At 39.5% G+C, this 22,300-nt stretch overlaps 1 protein-coding gene across 9 annotated transcripts in view; it reads right to left on the bottom strand.

Moving 5' to 3' along the window:
* LOC122787415 overlaps nt 1-22,300 on the bottom strand; it is a 678,631-nt gene that overhangs the window by 439,965 nt on the left and 216,366 nt on the right. For all 9 annotated transcript variants that reach the window (XM_044054125.1, XM_044054129.1, XM_044054127.1 and 6 more), the window contains exon 5: nt 7,831-7,991. In XM_044054125.1, the coding sequence (XP_043910060.1) occupies nt 7,831-7,991 (161 nt within the window). The remainder of the gene's footprint in view (nt 1-7,830; nt 7,992-22,300) is intronic.

Here is a 22,300-nt window from a genome sequence, read left to right as displayed (position 1 = left end):
GAAACCTAAATCACACACACTGTTTAACAAACTTAGAAAAATTCTCTAATTTTACAAGATTTTAACCACTTATCTGGTAAATCACCAGGAGCTCAAAATCCAGCTGTCTCTACTAAGAGCAGGAAGCTAGATCTGAGGTCAATCAGGGTTGGCAGGGGATTAATGGTGAGGGGAGGAGCTAGGAGCTCGGATCCATAAGCTGTAAAATAAGTTGCCGGCTCGGATCCGAAGTCAGATCCAAGACCCAAAGGTTGCTGACAAATGAAGTCCCTACTTCAGATTCATAGTTTCCTTATTCTCCATCCAGTACTGGTATGTTTATAACAGCATGGTCAGCAACAGGGTTCTTATAGAGGAATTTCATTTTTTTCCTGTTCTCTGCATCAATAACTTTTTTTGTTGCAAGTGGGTGTGAGTTTGGTTCTAAGATCACACCAGTTTACATATTCTGTAACAATAGGATGACAGGATAGCTAGCTAACAGTTTAGGTGCAGAAATCCTCAGTGATGTCAGAGCACTTCATGGGAGGGAAAGTTTTCCTGTAGTTTACTTAAAAGTAACCTCCAAACATCTCAAAAAATAAGCCCTCTGAGGGAGAGCTTAATGAAAGTTTAATCTCTAGAGTAAGTGTACTAGCCAAGCAGAACAGATGTCTAGTCATTAATAAGCCCTATACTTTCCAGATAATTCTAAGGAAGGAGGAGATGGAAAAGGATATATCTTCCTTATTTGGAAAGTGAAATACAAAAAGGGAAATGCTTTGAGGAGATGCTGACAAGAGGATAGTCAGTTGTAGCAAGGTGAAATACTGCCAGTGGATTTATAATAAAACAAAACCAAAGTAGAAGGCTGTGAAGCCTTCACCAAATACACAGAAAGCTGCAGAGGACCAAAAACATATTCAAAGAAACGTCTGCTAAAGAGAAAAGGAGATGCATGGAATTTCCCAAAATATGGCTGCACCCAATATACAGGCTTTTATGCTAATGTATGGTCATTGGACATCATCAAATTAGCCACAATATCATACATCAAGGAAGTAGCAGAAGCCAAGAAAGTCTCCGGAGGTGAAATCTATCCATTATTAACAAGACCTCTTTCCTGAAATACGGATACTAACAGCACTGGATGCTATTTTAACTACCTCTACAGGTATCGCTACAATCTAAGGTTTAGCTGCTTAACCTACTGAGCGTCCAGCTGAGGCTGGTAGGTGGTAAGAAGAAGAAAGGAGCCTAACAGGACTTCATCCTGCAGTACATTGATACAAATCTCTACTCTACCTCAACAGAAGGAGCAGTCTCACCTGGTACAACAGGTATGATGCTCTTGATCACTGACACATGCCACTGTATGTCAACAAATGAAGGCTCCATAAGTACCTCTAGCATAATCTCTTTGGGCATTCTGTGTGTTTCCTTTTCTCTTTACAGCACTTTCCCGTGAATATATATTTGGTCCTTCTACAGTTTTATAGCCAAAAGGAGAGGTAAAGTACAGTTGTGTACACTTACCATAAATGTAGATGTTCGAGTGTATTCACTGTTGCAGTCATTACATTTGGGTAATCTGCTGGCAAGTTGCCCTCAGTCAGCGTGAATAACCAAGTCTTGGGTCCTGCGTCGGTTGCTGTCTCCTTTTCCATGATGTCAGGTTGTCAGGGGTATAAAACATGCAGCCGACGCCATTTTCTTCAGTTTTTCTTGCCCCAGATGTCAGGTGCCCCCCAAATGGGGAGCAAAAATATATATGTATATATAAATAAACAGAAATATATGTAAATGCACTTTTAGCAACATAACCTTTACCTTCATCTAAAAGCAAATACACCACAAAGGCTTTAGTATATAGTGAAGGAAAGAAAAGTCATAGAAAAGGGGGATGGCAGGTGGGTAACCCGGACTGCAACAGTGAATACACTCGAACATCTACATTTATGGTAAGTGTACACAACTGTACTATGTTCTTCGTGTTTCACTGTTGCAGTCATTACATTTGGGTAGAATCCCAAAGCTATGGATGGGAGGATGGAACTAAATAGCATTAGGAGTGGCTATAAGGCCCTGCAGAACTGCAGTGGCAAAGCCTGCTCTGGATTTGGAGAAGAGAGGCAAATGATAATTCTTTGTGAAGGTATGAACATTGCTCCAAGTAGCAGCCTCTAGAATGTCTTTGGTTGGAACCCCTCTGAGAAAAGCTGCTGAGGTAGAAGCAGGCCTGGTGGAATGTGACCTGATCCCCTTTGGCACAGGTTTACAATGGTGCAAGTAGCAGAAACGAATGCAGTGGCTTATCCACTTAGAAACAGTCTGCTTTGATATAGCTTCCCCTCTGACCCTGCAGCAAATGCTACCAGTAGTTGCTCAGACTTCCTTAGAGATTTGGTCCTGTTTAAGTAGAATCTTAGTTGTCTGTGTACATCCAATGAATGCAGAATCCGCTCCCCCTTGCTCTGCGGATTTGGGTAAAATGTTGGCAGGTGACTTGCCTGGTTAAGAACCACACTAGATACCACCTTAGGCATAAAAGAAGGGTTGGTCCGGAGGGACACCCTGTCCGGGAAAAATGTAATAAAAGGCTCCACAGCCATGAGAGCCTGTAGTTCTGAAACCCTTCTTGCTGAAGTGACTGCCAAGAGGAAAGCTGTTTTCCAAGATAGGAATTTTATATTCGCAGTAGCTGCTGGTTCAAAAGGAGGCAGGGTGAGTTTTTCCAGCACAAAGTTGAGGTCCCATTCAGGAGTTGGTGATCTTCTGGGAGGCCTTAAATTTTTGGCCCCTCTAAGATGCTGTTTAAGCAGAGGATGAGAAAAGAGGGGAGGCTCTGTGTTGTAATGAGCCGAGATGGCAGAGGCATGTATTTTTATTGAAAAGAAAGATAGGCCCCTTGTCAAGCATCTCAGTCAAATATTGTAAAATCTGAGGAATATTGGGCTTAGCTGTGTCCATTCCTTGTGCTTGGTTCCAAGCACAGAAACTCTTCCATTTATCAGCATAAGATTTTCTAGTACTAGGCCTTCTGGCTTCCAAAATGACATCCATCACAGATTTACTGAGCGGTGTTGTTTGAATAATTAAATCATCAGCCATGTTGCAAGGTTCAGAGTTTGGAGCTGAGTGTGTAGAATTTGATTGTTCTGCTGAGATAGTAGATGAGGTATTTGAGGCAAGTACCAAGGAGGAAGTTGAGACATATTCCTTAAAATTGGGTACCAGTGCTGGCGGGGCCAGTCTGGAGCAATTAGGATCATTTTTGTTTTTTCCTGTCTGACTTTTAGTAAGACCTTGGTGAGAAGAGGCAGAGGGGGAAAGGCATAGACTGCTAGGTTTTTCCAACTGAAGGATAGGGCATCCACTTTCCATGTTTTTTTGTGATAAGTTCTTGTGCAGAATTTGTCCAGCTGATAATTTTGGGGAGAGGCAAATAGATCTATGTCTGGGCTCCCCCATTTCTGTGCTAACATGCTGAAGATTTGTGGATCCAGTTTCCATTTGTGCGGGTCCATAAGATTGCTGCTTAGGTCGTCTGCCAGTGTATTTTGTTTTCCTGGCAGGAATTGAGCTTGAAAATGTATTTGGTAAGTCAAGGCTGTGTTCCATAATGCCATAGCTAGTCTGCAAAGGGGGTAGGAATGTGCACCCCCCTGCTTGTTTATGTACCACATAACTGTGGTGTTGTCCATCTTTATCAGTAGCTGTCCTGGATGAAGGAAGTCCTTGAAGGCTGTCAGAGCATTCTGAACAGCTAGCATCTCTTTCTGGCTGATATGCAGATGCATTTGTTTCGGGCTCCATTTGCCCTGAATGCATCTCCCCGCCAGGTGGGCCCCCCAAGCATAGTCTGATGCGTCTGTAGTTAGAGTTTGGGTGGCAGGGGGGTAGAGTGAATGACAGTCCCTTGTTTTGGTGACATGTCTCTGCCCACCAAAGAAACTCCTGTTGTAGGCAGGGAATGAGAGGAATCATTGTTTCCAGACTGACAATATTGACTCCATAAACTTTTTAGGTACCACTGTAGTTTCCTCATATGCAGTCTCGCATATGGAATTAGTAGAATGCACAATGCCATGAACCCCAAAGCCTGCAGAATTTGTCTTGCAGATAACTGGGTTTTTGTTGCCATTTGTTTGAAGTATGTTGTCAGTTGCCTTTGTTTGTCTGGAGTAAGGTAAGCCATCTGGGCAGTTGTATTCAAGCTTGCACCCAGGAATGTAATTATTTGAGAGGGTACCGGTTGGGATTTCTTTTCGTTTATTGTGTACCCTAGGCATGTTAGAAGCCTTTTTACAAATGCCAGATGTTGAAGAAGAGTGTCCTTGTTCTCTGCTTGAATGACACAGTCGTCCAGATACAGATAAATTTGTATGCTTCTTTGTCTGCAGAATGCAATTACTGGTGCCAGGCACTTTGTAAAGACCCCGGGCGCAGTACATAAGCCAAAGGGCAGCACAGAGAACTGGTAATGCAGAAAACCTGCCTTGAAGCGGAGGTATCTTCTGCATGATTCCCTTATTGGGATATGCAGGTATGCCTCCTTTAAGTCTAGAGTCACTAACCAAGCGTTCCTGCCCAACATAGGCAGTAGCTGTTGTAAATTCAGCATTTTGAATTTTGGAATGTCCAGGAACGTGTTCAAAATCGATAAGTCCAGTATTGGATGCCAGGCATGGTCTTTTCTGGGTACCAGGAAAAGTCTTCAATAAAAACCTTGTCCTTTTTCCTTTTCTGGTACTGGTAGAATAGCCCCGTATCCATGAGGGACATAATTTGTTTCTGAGCCTCTGCCTACTGATTTTGTGGCGGATCTGGCGATCCGTTTGGAATTGGCAAAGTATGGAAATGAAATCTGTACCCCTGTGATACTATGTTTAATACCCACTTGTCCTGGGTAATTAACTGCCAATTTTGAGCATGAAGTGCTAGTTTTCCCTCCAAGTGGGCTGCCAAAAGATAAGTGCTTGGTGAAGGTAGAAGGAAGTCATTGAGACTGCTTACTGAAGGGTTGTGCTTTGTTTCCTCCAGATTTGGAGGTACAGGCACCTCATTGCTTTGACCTGTAAGAACCCTGTGATTGGTATCTGGAGCCTTTTGAGCGCCTGGATTTGCCTTGTGTGGCTCTGTTGGACACAGGAAAGGACCAATTTTTAGTAGGCCAGTGCCTACTGAACCTGGGTGGCTGCACTTGCAAGAAATCTTTTACAGTTTGCATAGATTTAGCTTTGTCTTCCATTTTCTTTAAAACCTCTTCTGCCTTATTACAAAACAGAGTATCATGCTGCAAGGGAGCATTCAACAATTTAGTTTTAACATGATCAGGCAGATTTTGCTCCTTGAGCCAGGCATGCCTTCTAATCACAGATCCAGTAACTGCGGCCCTGCAAGAGGCCTCCAAGGAATCAAAACCACATTGCAAAGTATGCTTTCCAACCTGTTCTGCTGAATGCAATAATTCCTGTAATTTTTTATTTTCCACACAATCAGAAATCAACATCATTTTCTGTTTCAGTAAGCCCATAACATGCTGTTGATATTTAAGCATATGAAACTGGCAGTTTAAGGCCCTAACTGCCAAGGTTGCAGACGTATAAACCTTCTTTCCCCATTTATCCAGCGCCCTGGAATCTCTATCAGCGGGGGTAGGATTTTTGGCTGTAGAGGCCTTTACACTCTTGGGACCCTGTGAAATAGTCTCAGGATCAGCAGCAGGGTTTTGTAATAGGAAATTTGTGGGAGTCAGGAACCCTGTAATATCTGTCTGGCTTACTAGGAGCCGGAGGTAGGGAATCAGGAGCCATGCTTGATTCCGAAAACACATAATCAACAATGTCTAAAACAGAAGGTGTTGCCAAAGGCATATTGCTGAGGAAAAAGGAAATCCTTAAGCCTCTTTTTTGATTCGGAGAAGTCCTGACTCTCCCAGTGAAAATGTTCCCTTAGAGTATGCAAATTTTCTCCAAAAGAGTAATCCTCAGGAGGAGATGCAGATGGGATGGATTCTTCTGCATCACAATCCTCACAGGGTGAAACAGAAAATTCCTGATCAGAAGAGGAATCAGAAGAAATTGAAACCTGATCTAAAGATTCATAATCAGTGCCTTGCCTAGGCCTCTTAGCAGGGGGAGGGGGTTGGGAACCCCTGATCAAGGTAATTAAGTCCTCAGCCATTTTGATCATCCGTTTTTTAGGCATAGGGGCCTGAGCACATGGCTCACGCATAGTTTTTTTAGACATAGAAGACTATTATGATCTTGTTTTGAGGCTGGCGTCGGTTTAATATAAAAATGTTGAGGCCTGAAAACACCCTCAGAAGCTGGTGCCTGCTCAGCGGCTCTGGACCCATCCAAGGGAGAGACATCCGCGGGTTCAATACTCTGAAAATCTCGCTGCATACCAGACTCCAAATGGGTCTCGGTAGAGGCCTGCGACTCAAAAGTAGCAAGTATCAGGGGCTGCGAAAGCGCCTCACTGGGTACCGGCGAACCAGCGACTGGCTTAAGAGAAGCTTTGTCGTCGGTTTTGGACCTCGACAGTCTGTCTCTGTCTTTTTCATTGTGCTTTTTGTGAACTCCGGTAGTCGGATTGCTAACCAACGACATTTCAGGATAATTAAATCTTGATCCAAAATATACTGATGCTTAATAGTGCGTTGGTTAAATCTAGCACACAACCTACAGCAAGGCACGTTATGATCTGGGCCTACGCAAGGAATGCAGTACAAATGAAAATCCTTATGAGGTATTTGCTTCCTACAAGGAATGCAATTATTAACTTTTACTGACATCGGTAAGGAGCAAGAAAAAGTTTCCCCAACAGGGTACTTAGCTTTAGTTTGAAGACGTCGGTTCTGAAACTCGAATGTGAAAATTTCAGGAGTCGGCCGACCGGCACTTGCGAAATGCTTCTGCTTCGGGCACCGCGTGGCAAGAAAGACTGAAGAAAATGGCGTCGGCTGCATGTTTTATACCCCTGACAACTTGACGTCATGGAAGAGGAGAGACAGCAACCAACGCAGGACCCAAGACTTTGTTATTCTGGCCGACTGAGGGTAACCTGCCAGCAGATCACCCAAATGTAATGACTGCAACAGTGAAACACGAAGGACATCAAGAGTAAAACAGTAACACCTTATGCTCTAAAAATGCTTGTAAGTTTGCAGCCCAATTAACAATTATAAATACTGCCATTACATCTTAAACTTTAAAAAATGGTGGTGGTTCAAGACTTCAGGAGAAATCTGACACCAGACTGAGCACATGTTGATATTTTTTTTTTAGGATGTCATCCGAAGCACTGTAAAATCATACAAGGAAATTATTTTCTCGAAAAGTCAAGATAAATATAAAACTTAGCAGTTAGCACTATCAAAATCTGAGACACAGAAAATGGATGACAAACTCACAAATAAAGCAAAGTGACCATTTAATTTGGGTGGCAAAAAAGAAAATAATGGGTCACATGGTACACTCTCTTTTACACCCAAACCTCTTTAAAGATACTAGTGTGACAGTGTAGACACAAGGACATAGAGATATCCAACTTCTGAAAAAGATCAAGACAAGGGAATATCTATTTATGAATATTTCCATAAACATTACGAATTCTAGCTGCAAATATCACTATGTATATTTTATACAGACAAACACAAACACACACTTATACATAAACATTTCTATGGGTCTGCTCGTGCAAACATGCACTTACACATTATGTATCCACATAAAACACAATATAGGTTTAGACTACATCATATCTAAATAAGAAAACTACATTTAGGTGTGGTCTGAATAAAGACTGAGCAACTCTCTACTGAAGACAATGCAAAGGACTTACCCCTCTACCTCTATCGGAGAAATGGACTCCGATTCATCAGCATAGCTGTGTTCTCTCAGTTCTAAATCCTTGCCACTGCCAAGGTCTTCTAGCTGTTTTTGTAAACAACTGTCAAACTTCTGTTTTTGTACGCAACTGAAAAACCCCCAAAGTGCAGCTTGCTGTTTTAAACACAAAAATATATAAACACAAAAAAATCCAGGTTACAAATAAAGATCAACTAATACAGTAACATCTTTCATTAAGCATCTCTTTTTGCACAAGTTATGGAAGAAGTAAAAGAAACAAAGGCAGAAATAAATTGTCTTACAAACAAGGCCAGCCATTTAGTTTTACAAGACTGTTAATATAAACTGTGAACCGCAAGATGGGGAGGGGAATACTATCCCATTAGCAGGAAGTAAGAGCAAGATTTCCAGCTATACCTCTATAGACCCAGTGTTGTAAGCCTGGATAACCTTAAAGTGGTGATGCATCTAAGGGGGATAACTACCACCAAGTGGACTGATCCATCTCCCTACTAGGGAAGAGGGCATCTCTGCAAAATGAGCTACCCCTGGCAGGGACCCAGGGGAAGCATGTTGCATCAAGTGCTCAGAAACAACCAATGTGAGTAGTCCAAAGTGGAGTACAACACTGCACACATCACATGAAAAGAATTGCACATTCAATGCATATAGTTAATAAGCTGAGAGAAAATACAGCTAGAGAATTATCTTGATGGCCCACAACAGCCTAGGCTCAGCAGAGCTGTTCTTATATATACTTCAGAATCCATAATTACAGTGTGTCACTCAGTGTTGACACTAGCCCCCACTACTAAAACTGTGCTCTACTCAAAGCTGTACCAAGAATGAATGAAAAAAGGGAAGCAAGATGAAATATGCAGAAAGGAAAAGTACTGGATATTTCTATGGTTTTATAGCACAGACGTAGGATGCCCAGTCATACAGTTAAAAACTAAGACAGATTAGCAGTTCCAAAGGGCTGGCCAATGTGAAGGCTTGTAAGCCAAAGATAAGCTCTTGTATTTGACATGTGGAAATGAGGGATCATTGTTTTACTGGCTGCCCCTTGGTAGAAACTAATGAATTCAAAAGGCACAGGGGCATGCACCAAGCATTTATAAGCATCAGCACACATCAGTGTGAGAAACTCTGTTTGTATATACATGATACAACAAGATGATACTCTGTATGTGTGTTTGGAAACAAGTTAATAGAAAAGCTCCCTACTCACACAAAAGTCACAGTACGATAATCACAGCCCTATCTCCAAGCTCCTAAAAGAAACCTAAGAAATGGGCAAAATAGTGGGCACCAGCATGGGGGATTAGTAGCCTGAGGTCAGCAGAGCTAGACAAAATCAAGCTATAAGTTAAAATGACAGACAGTATGCCTGGTTCTGTCACACCGAGGAGTAAAGCCCTACCTATGACCCAAATAATCAGAATCTGATTAGTGGCTCAGGTGCTGGATGAGCCAGGTGGGGGTAGGAATAAAGTAGTGGATGCCTGCTCACATTTCCTAGAAGGAAGTGAAGAAAGAAGAAGGGGAAGTGATTTTGTTCAAATTTTCTAGAAGGAGGGAAGGAAGGTTTTGGTTGAATGATCACCACAATGGAAGCATAAGTTTGTGTGACAACAAACATCAAGCCAATAATGGTAGCTAGTCTTTACTGCCATAAGTGTGGTAGCATGTATACACATGGGAAAGATGAACAATGCCCCTACTATGATGTGGTTTCATTAGCCGCCTGCGGAAGAAGTTAGGGCTTAACCAAGAAATGCCTGACTATCTACATGAGGACATTTTTGTGGGCCCAAGGACAGATCAAAGGAGTAGCAGCAGTGAATAGGTTGCAAGCCATTCCATACACTTTACAACTGCAGGGAAGGTGTGATGTGAAAACTGGCCATCTCTTGCAAGTCACTGGGCTGCTTGTTGAGATGGACTGTTCATAGGTGTGTACTAGGCTAATGGCCCTGGAGCCTTTACAAGCCTAGCCCAAAAGAATTGCCATGGCACCGTGCCACCTGATGTTAGTTCACAGTGCCTCTATTAAGTAGGGCAACTGGAGTGATCCCTGGGGTGAACTTTCTGTAACCAATCTACTCGTCGAGATTTCTCTTGAAGAGGGACAGTGAGGTGCTCTGAATGACATGAATGGGAAGCTTATTCCAGAGTATGGGCAGTCTTTGGGAGATGAACCTGTCCCTCCAGCATGTTCTGTTGATTGTGATAATGAGGTTGCGATCTTTGTAGCGTGTGGTACAGGGGGGATTTCTTTAGGTGTAGCATTTCAAATAGGGCCAGGTCGGACATGGCTTTGTAAGTCAAGCAGAGATCACCTCTAAGAAGACGATAAGAGACTGAGAACAGCTGAAGTTTCTTGAGTCTGTCCATGTAGGACATGTGTTTAAGGCCTTTTTGTGAGGTACTTTTGTGGCCTCTCCAGCTGTTGTAGGTGTCTGCTCGGGTATATGCTAAACCGGGAGTTATATTCAATGATTGGTCTAGTGAGGGATGAGTAGAGAGGGATAATGACCTCTTTCTTTCTGGATGCGAAACCTTTAGTTATAAGATGTGCCATGTAGAAGGACTTTCTGACTACAGTGGCAATGTGGTGGTCGAAGGTGAGGTGGCTGTCGACCTGGGTGACCAGATCTCTTATGGCTCCTTCAGTGTCTAGTGGGCTACCATCGATGTGGTAATTCATGGGAACTGAGTTTTTTTCCAAAGGGAATGATAATGCATTTTTTGGTGTTATGCTTAAGGCCATGGCTCCGACACCAGTCATTGGTCTGAGAGAGGCCCTTTTTTAGGATGTCTGGATCACATGGAGAGTTGATAATGACTCCTAACTTGAGCCAGGGTCCCTCTGTGCCGGCCTGGACTTCTGAGAAGTAGATGTCAAACAGGAGAGGGCCCAGGACCAAGCCCTGTGGGACTCCACTTGTGACTGGTCAACAGTCTGATTTAGAATCCGCAACTTTCACTTTGTGGGTCCTGTCTGTGAGCCAATTTGCAACTCACCTAGTGATATAAGGATTGATGTCTAGTTTGGTTAAGTTTATTAATGACACCAGAGTGGGGAATGGTATCACAGGCCTTGGCCAGGTCGAGGTAGGCTGTATGCACTTCCTTACCCTCATCCACAGCCTTGATGACTGCCTCGAAGAAGTCAACCAGGTTCAGCAGGAAAGATCTCCCCTTGACAAAGCCAAACTGTGTGGGGTCAAAAGTTTGGAGATTGCCTATATCTTTGTTAAGCAGGTCCATGATGACGTGCTCCATAGCTTTGCTTACCAGATTCATCAGGCTAATGGGGTGATAGTTCCCAGGGTCAGCAGTTGCTCCCCCTTTATGGAGAGGGATGACTGTAGCAGTGCACCATTCATTAGGGACAAAGCCTGAGGTAAGGCTGCAATTGAACAGGGCACACAGATGTGGTGCAAGTTCATTTTGCAGCTCATGTAGAACGCAGCCATGGATATTATCAGGTCCCATGGACGCTGTATTCTTGGCTTTTGACAATGCAGCTTTGACCTGTGCTGCAGAAATGGTTCGTACCAGGCTTTCTTCTGGCATTGTGATAGGGCCTTTAGTGTGTGTGTGTGGGGGGGTAAAGTTGGCACTGAATCTGTCGGCCAGTATGTTGGCTATATCTGCTGGCTCAGTATTGCACCATTTTGCAATAATTCGGAGCAAATCTGTGTATTGCCTTGGAGGTTCCTGATATAGCTATAGAAGGCTTTCTGGTTGTATTTGGTGTCAGCCAAACAAAAACGAAGCCAGCATATGATAACCAGTGAAATCCTGAACCATTTATTTGGTAATAACCAAAAAATACACAGACCGGTTTCGGCCGGATCAGTACACAGCCTTCATCAGTGTAAAGTAAAAATAAACTGTAGAGCAAACCAGAATATATACAACCATCTGCAGTGTTATTGGTAGATTCAAAATTGCTCATTCAGACCTGGTGGGAACATACCACCCAATTTAACAATCCATTTTTTCTCTTTTGTGTTTAAGATAGAATGCCAACCCGTCTTGTTACTCATATTTCCTCTTATAATGTCTATGATCATAAAAGAAAAATTGGCAGAACGATATATTAGGTGGTGTTTGTAAAGTGCATTATTGATTCTTTTATGTTTAATGTTACTAATATGTTCAGATATTCTCATCCTCATGGGCCTGGAAATTTGGCCCACATAAAATGGGCCACAAGAACATGTAGCCATATAGATCACCCATTTGCTGCTGCAATTCCCAAAAAACTTGAGATTGTATACTGTTGAGCAATTCCTGCTGGAAAATTGTTTAGATTGTATCATTCTAATACAATTGGAACAGTGACCACAAGGATAACAGCCTATAAGTGGTTCACCAGTCAGGGTGGATTGAGAAGATTGAGGTTGCTGAGAAATGATATTGTGTTTGAAATGATTGAAGCAAGAGCCTAGGTTTTTCCCTTTACGAAATGAAAATAGACAGTGGTCAGGAATAATGTTGACAACATCATGATCATATTGTAAAATGTTCCAGTGTCTATTTACTGCTTCTATAAGTTTATCAGAATTTCTAGCATATGTAGTAATGAACCTAAGGGGAGCAGAATTACTTTTGGAGCGAGATTGATAACTCAAAAAGTCTTGCCTGTCTGATGAACTAACCAAATTCCTGGCACTGGAGACATATCCCATGCCATACCCCCTGGATCTGAATCTATTGGTGAGATCATTACTGTGTGTTTGAAAAGTGGATTCATTAGAACAAATCCATTTAATACGAATAAATTGAGATTTGGGGATATTCCGGACAACATGTGGAGGATGGAAACTTGAAGCATGTAGTATTGTATTATATTCAGGATGTTTCCTGTATACTTCAGTGCCTAAAGTGTAATCAGGGAGTTTGGTAATGAGAACATCAAGAAAAGTGATGGAATGTCTGTCATAATGAACAGTAAATTCTAAACCCCAGGTATTGTTGTTTAAGTAGTTAATAAACTGGTGCAAACTGCAAATGTCACCTTTTCATACTAACCAACAGTCATCTAGGTAACGTCTCCAGATGTCCATGTATTCAAGATAAATGTTGTTATTGGAATCATATATGATGTTGTCTTCAACGTAAGCCATGAAGAGGTCAGCATAAATGGGGGCAAATGAAGCCCCCATAGCAGTACCCTTGGTTTGCCAATAACACTTGTTTTGGTAAAAGAAGACATTGCTGTTAAGGACAAGTCTAGCTAGTTCCACTAAGAAGGAATTAAAGCGTGGTTGGTATAAACCAGCCTTATCTAGCCAATAGGCCAAAGCTTCTAAACCTGCCTGATGGGGGATGTTTGTATATAAAGCACAAACATCAAGGGTACACATCAGCCAATCCTCTTCAAGCTGACTATCAGAAATAATTTTCAAAAAATTTGTGGTATCATGTAGTCTGGAGCGTATAGAACCTAGAAGGGGTTTGAGATGTTGGGTGAGAAATATGGAAAGTGGTTCAGAAATATAACCACGTCCAGAAACTATGGGTCTGCCAGGTGGCTTGGAAAGATCCTTGTGAACCTTGGGCAAAAAATAGATGTATTGTGTGGCAGAGTCGTGTACCAAAAGTTGTTGAGCAGTATGAATAGTGATGATGCATTCATCCCTGGCTTGAAAAATAAATTCTTCAATTTTTTTCTGGAAAACAGAAGTAGGGTTGTTTCTCATAAATGCATAATATCTGTCATCTGACAGCTGACGTTGAGGCTCTTGATCATAATCACACCAACTGAGAATGACAACAGCACCCCCCTTGTCTGCAGTGATAATAACAATGTCCTTATTGTTTTGAAGTTCTGAAATGGCAGCCCTCTCCTCATGAGAAATGTTATTACGTTTCAAACATGTATCAAACTTGGAGAAGTGTAGATCTTTGAGTATGTTACTCTGAAACTGATGTACTGATGGGTGCATTGGTGGATTGAAAGAAGATTTATGATAAACAAATTTGTCACAGTTCTGATTTGTTGAATCACCAAAAAACAATTTAAGATTTAAATTTCTACAAAAACATATCACGTCTTGAGCTTGAATTTCTTCAGAAACCAAAAAGCTGGGTACAAAAGAAAGACCTTTATTTAAGACAGATAGTTGAATAGGTGTTAACACATGATTAGACAAGTTCAGAACATTATTATTCACAGTTATTTCTTCATGGCCATTTGCAAAAGGCCTTGTATACTGTTTATGTTTTCTGTGTTTCCTCCCTCCCCGCTTGTATGTGGACCTAAAGGGATACTATTAGGTGTTCTTTTGGGGGTCGGTGATCCTAAGACTGACTGTGGTTCACTATCCGTACCTGATGAAACATCATCAGTAGAAGACCCTGAGAAAGTGCCTGATTTTTTGAGAATTGAACGTGGTCTCTTCCTTTTGTTGGTCCTAGTGGGGGTGGATGTAAATCTAACTTGTTTGGTATTTATGGCAAAAGGGTTAGCATTTAAATAATCTCTTTCATCCCTCTGAAATTTTTTTATTTTTCTAGTACGTAATTGCTCCTCAAGGTTGTTCAAGTCAGCAGCAACTTTTTGTAATTGAGATACATATAATGTGTCACCTTCAAAACATTTAATGTCATTGGCCAACTTGGTTATAATTACAATTTCAGAGTCAATAACCCTGTCGTGAAAATTCGAAAGAGCCTCAACAAAGGACATAGTGGCCTGCTATTGTATTGAGGTCCACTGGTCAGTCAGCTCCTGATCAGCAACACCAACATGAGGTTGGATGCGTATCCTAAGGCCTCTGGGGGTAATTCCCTTAGCCATATAGGCTTTGAATAATTTTGAGTGCCATATGTTGGATCTAAGCATACGCAAGTGTTTGTTTAATTGTTCAAAAGAAGAGATGCATTGTGCTGCAGAATCTGGTTCACCAGAATTATTTGAATTGCCCATTTCAACCGAACCAAGGCCAAAAGGCCTAAGGTCCTCCCTGTCATTAGACCATTTGGACAACAATGTTGAAATGTCCATATTAATTATTGATGACCTGACAATAATAGTTAAAAACTACGTCAGACCCAAAAAAATATACCAATGAAAGGGACAATGACAGCCTCAGAAACAGCCTAAATAAGAACTGTGTCCCAATCTCTTGAAAAGGGAATTAAACCCTCAGAAGAATGAAAAAGCATGAAGCTATTTTATACACTGGAAATGGTAATGTGGGACCCAATACAACAGCAGGGCCAGAACCTGACTATAAAATCAAGTCTAAAAAACAGACAATAAATGCTTGGTATTGTTTTAATCAATCAGGGTAGCCAATCAAAAATATTTGCTGAATCACAACAACCCCATGAAGAACAATTAGAAATATATCAAAATTGGGCCAAATGTGATGTGAAAAAAAGGGGAAGGTGATAATCTTGCCAATTAACTGGAACCTAAAGAGTGGGCCTCCATAAATGATAAAAAATATGTATATTGTATGACTTATACAAAAAGTGAACTCTGACCTCAAAGATGTGATATCCACTAGAGATGCAAATGGTGACAATGAATATAATGAAAAATTGTGTTATATGATGAAAAATAATAATTATTAGCTTAATGAAAAAATGGTAGAAATTTATAAATGAAATAGCTTCAGGTACAATGAGAAAAAGACCAACAGGGAAAAATATCTCCAAATATTAACAACATTGACCAAGAGAAAAAATCCATAGGCTAAAAGTTCTCATCAATACATGTCCATTAATATAAATACCTGAAAGCAATGCCACATACTTTTGAGAGTTGTTACATCCTACCGTATAAACTTATATTCCAAAAAAAGGATTACAATAAACCAACAAATCATGTATAGTGAATCATCAAACAAATAAATAGACAAAACTGGACACTTTTAGATGTACATAAGAGTCCAATGATATAAGTTTTGTTAAACAAATGATTGAACACTGATTATAGACAGACGGGTTGGCATTCTATCTTAAACACAAAAGAGAAAAAATGGATTGCTAAATTGGGTGGTATGTTCCCACCAGGTCTGAATGAGCAATTTTGAATCTACCAATAACACTGCAGATGGTTGTATATATTCTGGTTTGCTCTACAGTTTATTTTTACTTTACACTGATGAAGGCTGTGTACTGATCCGGCCGAAACCGGTCTGTGTATTTTTTGGTTATTACCAAATAAATGGTTCAGGATTTCACTGGTTATCATATGCTGGCTTTGTTTTTGTTTGGCTCACATCTATTTTGAGCCGTGCATTTCCACCGTGCAGGAGACCTTGTTTTGCTGTATTTGGTGTCAGCCACAATTCTGCCTTCATAGCTGGCTTTACAGGATTTGATAAGGGATCTCAAATTTTTGTTGAGTTTGATAAGGGAGTTTTTCCAGTCTTTTAACTTCATTTGTTTCTCCAACAGTTATTCCTTCTGTTGCAGAATTTACTGATGGCTGAGGACCACCAGATTGGCTTCCTTTTTTTGGAGGACAGCATCTTGGTCCTATTTGCTAATGGCAAGATCCATGCATTTGTGTACGTGCTCATACAGTGCATTGGTGTATGATTCAGCAGTCATGCAGCTATTTTCTATTGGCATGGGTGCCGAGACGTTAGCCACCTCTCTTTTTAGGAGCCCAACATCAGCTTTGGAGAAGTTTTTCAGGGTGGTCACCTTAGCGGGGGGGTGTAGGTGAGATGGAGATTTCCATGGTGATCAGATTGTGGTCGGATTTAACCAGGGAGGAATTGACTATAGGTGTGGAGCAATGGTCTCCCATGCTGGTGATAACCAGGTCAAGGATGTTGCTTCCTCTAGTGGGGGTCAGAATGAGCTGGTCCAGGGCATTGGAACTGCTAAACTCATTCACACCCACATGGACAATAACAGAGTCATATTTGTAATTGTTGTGGAGTGACCTGAGTGCATGTGTTATGTGGCGGATCCTGGCATCTGATGGACAACTGACTGTCACCATCTCCTTATTCAACCTAGTGAGTGGGACATCAGTGTGCCTCACAATTGAGTCTCCTACGATTAGTACAATGGACAAAGTGTTTTGCCTTAAGGGGTTAGATTGAGGAGCAGACTGTGGTGGTGAGCTATGTGTTCTGAGGTTGGTGTTGTGTTGTGGTGGTTGAGTGTGTTTCTGTCTCGATGGTCTCTGTTGTTTGGGTAAATTTTTATTGACAGCCTCCATAAAGGTGGGTGTATGGTTTGTGTTTCTATGTGTGAGTTGTGATGGTTGGTGTTTTGGAGGACTGTGTGTTACTTGTAGTGAGTTGCAAGTGTTGGCCTTCTCCTCTTGATCAGCTAGTCCGTGGCTGGATAGTGCACTACTTCCAGTTTGGTGATACAAGTTCATCTCTCACATGTATGAGTGTTGGCAAGGAACTTGTGAGACATTTGATGGGTAATAGGATGCAAAATGGCTCCACATATTCATCCATCTACATCCCTTTTCCCATCTTTGCACATTTAAACTGAATCACTAATTTCATTTCATGTTGCTGTACTTTATTTTTACCCATTTAAAAAAAAATATATATATATATATATATATATATATATATATATATATGCGCACCACTCATAACTAAAGTTTTTATTCTAAAGTCTACAATGTAAATGGGCCAAAATACAGTACAATACAAAAGTAAAGCAGGAAATAAGAGACTGGGAAAGAAACGAGGAAAGTTAAAAAAAAATGAAGAAAGATGGTCAAGTGGTAACCTAAACAGCAGAAAAATGATGTAGCCATAATGAATCATAGAAAAGACAATTGCAAAATCAGCTTAAAGGCTGTGTCAGTCCTTTCTTCAAACGCCAAGCCAAATCACTTACAGTCAGTGCAAACAGTTTGTACTCAGCTGAGACAAGCCTGTGCTGCTGTATATTATGAAAATATACAGTGACTGGGCTCTACTCTTATTTTAGCTTGTGAAGTTAAACCAGGTCATTGTCTTGTCTCTTTTTTAAATTTACAATGGAAATACTATCCCGTCTTTCTCTAAGAATCTGTTGAGGGAAGGTAAAGTAATCTTTTTACCAAGACTGTCTCCTTGAATTACATCAGTGTCAAGCTACTAAATGGACTTTTTAAAGGCTCTGCCAAAAAAAGCTGTGAAATAACCCACTCTGATCCACTGCTTTAATATGAAGTGTTAATTACCATCAAGCAGTGCATTTGCAATAACACGTGATTAGCAGTGTTTTCATATATCATCTGCACCTACTGAATTTAAAAGCAATGTTCTATTACATTTTGCCAAAATAAATGTAAGGTGTAGCATTTCCCTGTCCCTCCAGTACCCAAGTGACTTACAAAGTGACCGTGCAAAGCTGCAAATAATATTACAGATACAAGAAAGAAATGATGTGAGACAGACTGCAAACTTGGGTTTAAAAAGGAAACAGGTCAAAATACTTAAACAATTTGCAATAGTACTTGAGCTGGATTACACTGAACAAAAATTACACAGTGATGGTAATAACTTGGCATTTAGATGGCGTTATTCCCTGACATCAGAGGATGAATAGCTACGGCCTCAAAAAGAACAACTTGCAAATATTATTCTTTGAATAACATTTTAATTAATTTACTTATATTGTTTATTAAGTTACCTGTATGAACTTAATTACATAATAAAGCATACTAAACTGCTGACAGCTCATTTTAGAATACATACAGACAGACACTCACATTAAAGCATAAAGCATCAAGCACTTTAGCAATATGCCTTTACAGGACTCAAACAATTAATAAAAAATGCATTCATATATATATATATATATATATATATATATGCCTTTACAGGACTCAAAAAATAAATATAAAAATGCATTTGTATATACAGCAGTTATAAACCAATGAAGATCTCTACAACAATAAAGTCACCCATCCAAACAGAAACCTAAAATCTCATTCATTAAAGTACATAACTTAAAGCACTTAATTCAAAACTGAAAAAAATCTTCCTTTTCCAAAAAATTCCTCTCTGTACTCTGCCATTCTCCAGTACTAGCACATACATTTTCTTTAAAAAAAAATATGTGCAGGGGAACTTTCGTATTTTTTATTTTTAACATCCCCAATATGATATTATATTCTTAGTTTAAACTTCATTTGGTCTAGACTATTTGTGGTTCAAAACAAAAACACAGAGAAGCAAAAATGTCCCTACTACATAAACAGAAACAAAAAGTATTAAAGGTATATTAGGCATTATTAATGGTTTTGACATGGCTAGTAATAAAAGGGCATATGCTATTCTTTCCCAAGGGAAAAGTTCTTAAGTTACTTGTGATAAAGGTTCAAATAACAGCTAACAGTTCTCTTTTCAAAAAGTGTTCAAAGAGCAGTTAACAGTTCGCTTTTCAAAATAACTATGGGTAGCATACCATGTCCAATAAACTTTTACTCTTTCTATGCAAAATTAAAAGCAGTCTTAGTCAAGTAATGGTAGCAAAGAGGATAGCACTGTTGCCTCATAGCAAGAGGTTCCCCGGTTTGATTCTGTGTTGAGTCTGCATGACCTTCCTGTGTTTGTGTGGGTTTTCTCCGAATGCTACAGTTTTCTCCCACATTATAAAGACATGCAGTAGGTGAACTAGACACTCTAAACTGGCCATAGTTGTGAGCTTATGTGTGAGTGTGTGGTATGGAAGAACTACTGTGGTAAGGATAGCCACCTAGCAGTGCAACCTTGGCTCTAGATGATGGTCAGTGTTGAAATAACACCCCAACCTCATGCGTAAAACTTGGAAAAAGGGGTTGTGGGTGGGTGGATGAATGGATGGAATAAAGTCAAATAAAACAGGATCACTCCTAAGGGTATTCCACCACTTTCTCAAATATGTAATAATATAACAATAAAACAAACAGTTATATTCAGTAACAGAATAAATTTATTTTTATCATATAGTTTTCCACAAGAAAGGAGTTTAAAATTAAAATCTATACAATCAGATTTAACTAAAAGACATTGTCTTATATAGTTAGGCATTAAATTCAAGGGCTCAAATTCACTATCATAAGTTCTGTTATCCTAATACATGCTTCTTAAAAAAAATTATTCCCTTGACCCTACATAATTAAGTGTGGCAAAGAACTGGAAAATGGCACATTTTAACCATGAATAAAACTAAAAGCAGCAGTAGCAGTTTCCTTTCTATACCAGTATAAAACAACGGTATGTCAACATTAATAACTTGTCTGTTAAAATTAAAGGAAAAATCCAAATTCCAGTTATTTTTAAACCTTTTAAAGTACTGATGACAGCAAAAACTACTACCACAGAAATGAAAACAAGAGCATTCCTAGAATGCCAATTACACATGAAAAAAATAAACACTTTCTTGACGTTATTTTCTACAAATAATTAAAATTCTGCCACAACCACCACCGACACCTGACCTGCAACACTGAATCTATGCAACCTGGATTCAAAACACTTACGAAAATGACTGAGAAATAACATTTACAAACGGAATCGAACAAAAGACAGAAGGGTCCTTAAAATTACTACTCAAAGCTTCATATCAAAATTTTACATAGTTAAAAAGTTATATCCTATGTAACACTCATTTAGTTAAATGGGTAATATACTTTTAAACATTTTTTAAAACAAATGTTCATAACTACTACAAAGCTTGACATTTTGCACACTGATCTTCAACATATCTATAGACCATCACAAGTTCAGTTGCGGCAATGAATTCATACATCTCAGATACAAATCTTAATTTTTGGAAATGACTGTAAGATAACACTTACAAAAAATTCTGCACAAAGGCAAACAGTTTGACAGAAGGATCCCTAAAATGGATACCCGAAAAAAAATAATGGTAAAATTCCACATAGTTAAAAACGTACAACTTCGCAAAGCAGTCAGTCAGTTAAAATGGGCAGCAGAACTATATTAAATTAAAATACGCTGCACATATATAACAATCATACATAAGCTACTAAATGTAAAAAAAAAAAAAAAGAAAGAAAGAAAAAAAAAAGATGTCCATTTTTCAACCATAATAAAGCATGTTGGCTGTGTACAGTAGATAGTATCACACTACCAGGGGATAGATAGCAAGCTTCGCAGTATGCCTGGGTGGGCGGCAATGTCTTCACCATGTAAACCTTTTCATTCATTCATTCCTTACTGCACATGTGTATATCTATAAATATATATATATATATATATATATATATATATATATATATATAGATATATATATATATATATATATATATATATATATATATATATATTGAAGAACAATACCCACTAGAGATGGTTGGTGGTTGTTACGTCTGAAGAAGTGGATTACCGCGAAAGCGCTTATGTACATTAAAGATTTTGTGTTCCTGTTGTCAATAGAGTGAATTTTTATTACGGACATACCAACGGATTTATTCAGATCAAGGTTTGTGATTCCGTACCTTGCCATCTCTAGTGGGTATTGTTCTTCAACATATTTTGGGACTGGTTTCGTTCTTTGATATATATATATATATATATATATATATATATATATATATATATATATATATACCTATTTATATGGGTATGTGTGAGTGTGGATGGGTCTACCTAAATTGAGATAATGTTAGTACTTTTGACAAGACAAATAACTAAAACACAAAATATTGATGAAATCTATATTACAGAAGGGAAGAGTATATGCTCTTTCCCACTGTACTGTGATCTTGGCATTAGTATATTTAAGTAGTGGGAGGTATGGAGGAGCAGGGGGCCTTGCTACCCTTCAAAAACAATGATTTTGGATGTGTTCAATTTCTACAGATGCATTGTTTTTAGATACTTTTGATGCTGACATTATTATTAAATCAAGTTAGTCCCATATATATATATATATATATATATATATATATATATATATATATATATATATATATATATATATATATATATATATATGTGTGTGTGTGTGTGTGTGTGTCTACCCAGTATTTTAAAACTCACTGGTTATGTCCTTGCTCTAACCCTGACTAAAGCCTCATCTACTTCCATATCATTGCAATTTTCTATTCACAGTGACTAACCTCTTACACTAAAATATTTGAAAAGAGAAACTGTAGTAACGGGTCTATATCAGATCATCAAAACGGCTCATTATCAAATGCAGTAACGTCGAACTGCAAAACCCGAACCCTAACAATATCGAAACCTCAAAACAGCGAATTTTTTTCCCAGGGAAAAAATTTGCTGTTCCGAGAAACACACACACACCACAAGTACACTAAAAATCAGCAATCCACACACATACATTTAAAAGTTACATCTAACCCTACACTACACTGCACATACACTACTACCTATCCACTTAACACAGACCCTAACCCACTATTGCACACTCACCTCACCCGCGCCCTAACCCTAACTCACTTAACCCGCCCCAACCCCAAATTCTGTCACAATCACAAACTTACCTGATCC

This window comes from Protopterus annectens, chromosome 13.part0 (genome assembly GCF_019279795.1).
Source record: "Protopterus annectens isolate FY-2018-M chromosome 13.part0, PAN1.0, whole genome shotgun sequence".
NCBI lineage: Eukaryota > Metazoa > Chordata > Ceratodontiformes > Protopteridae > Protopterus > Protopterus annectens.
This window is presented reverse-complemented; position numbering and strand designations above follow the sequence as displayed.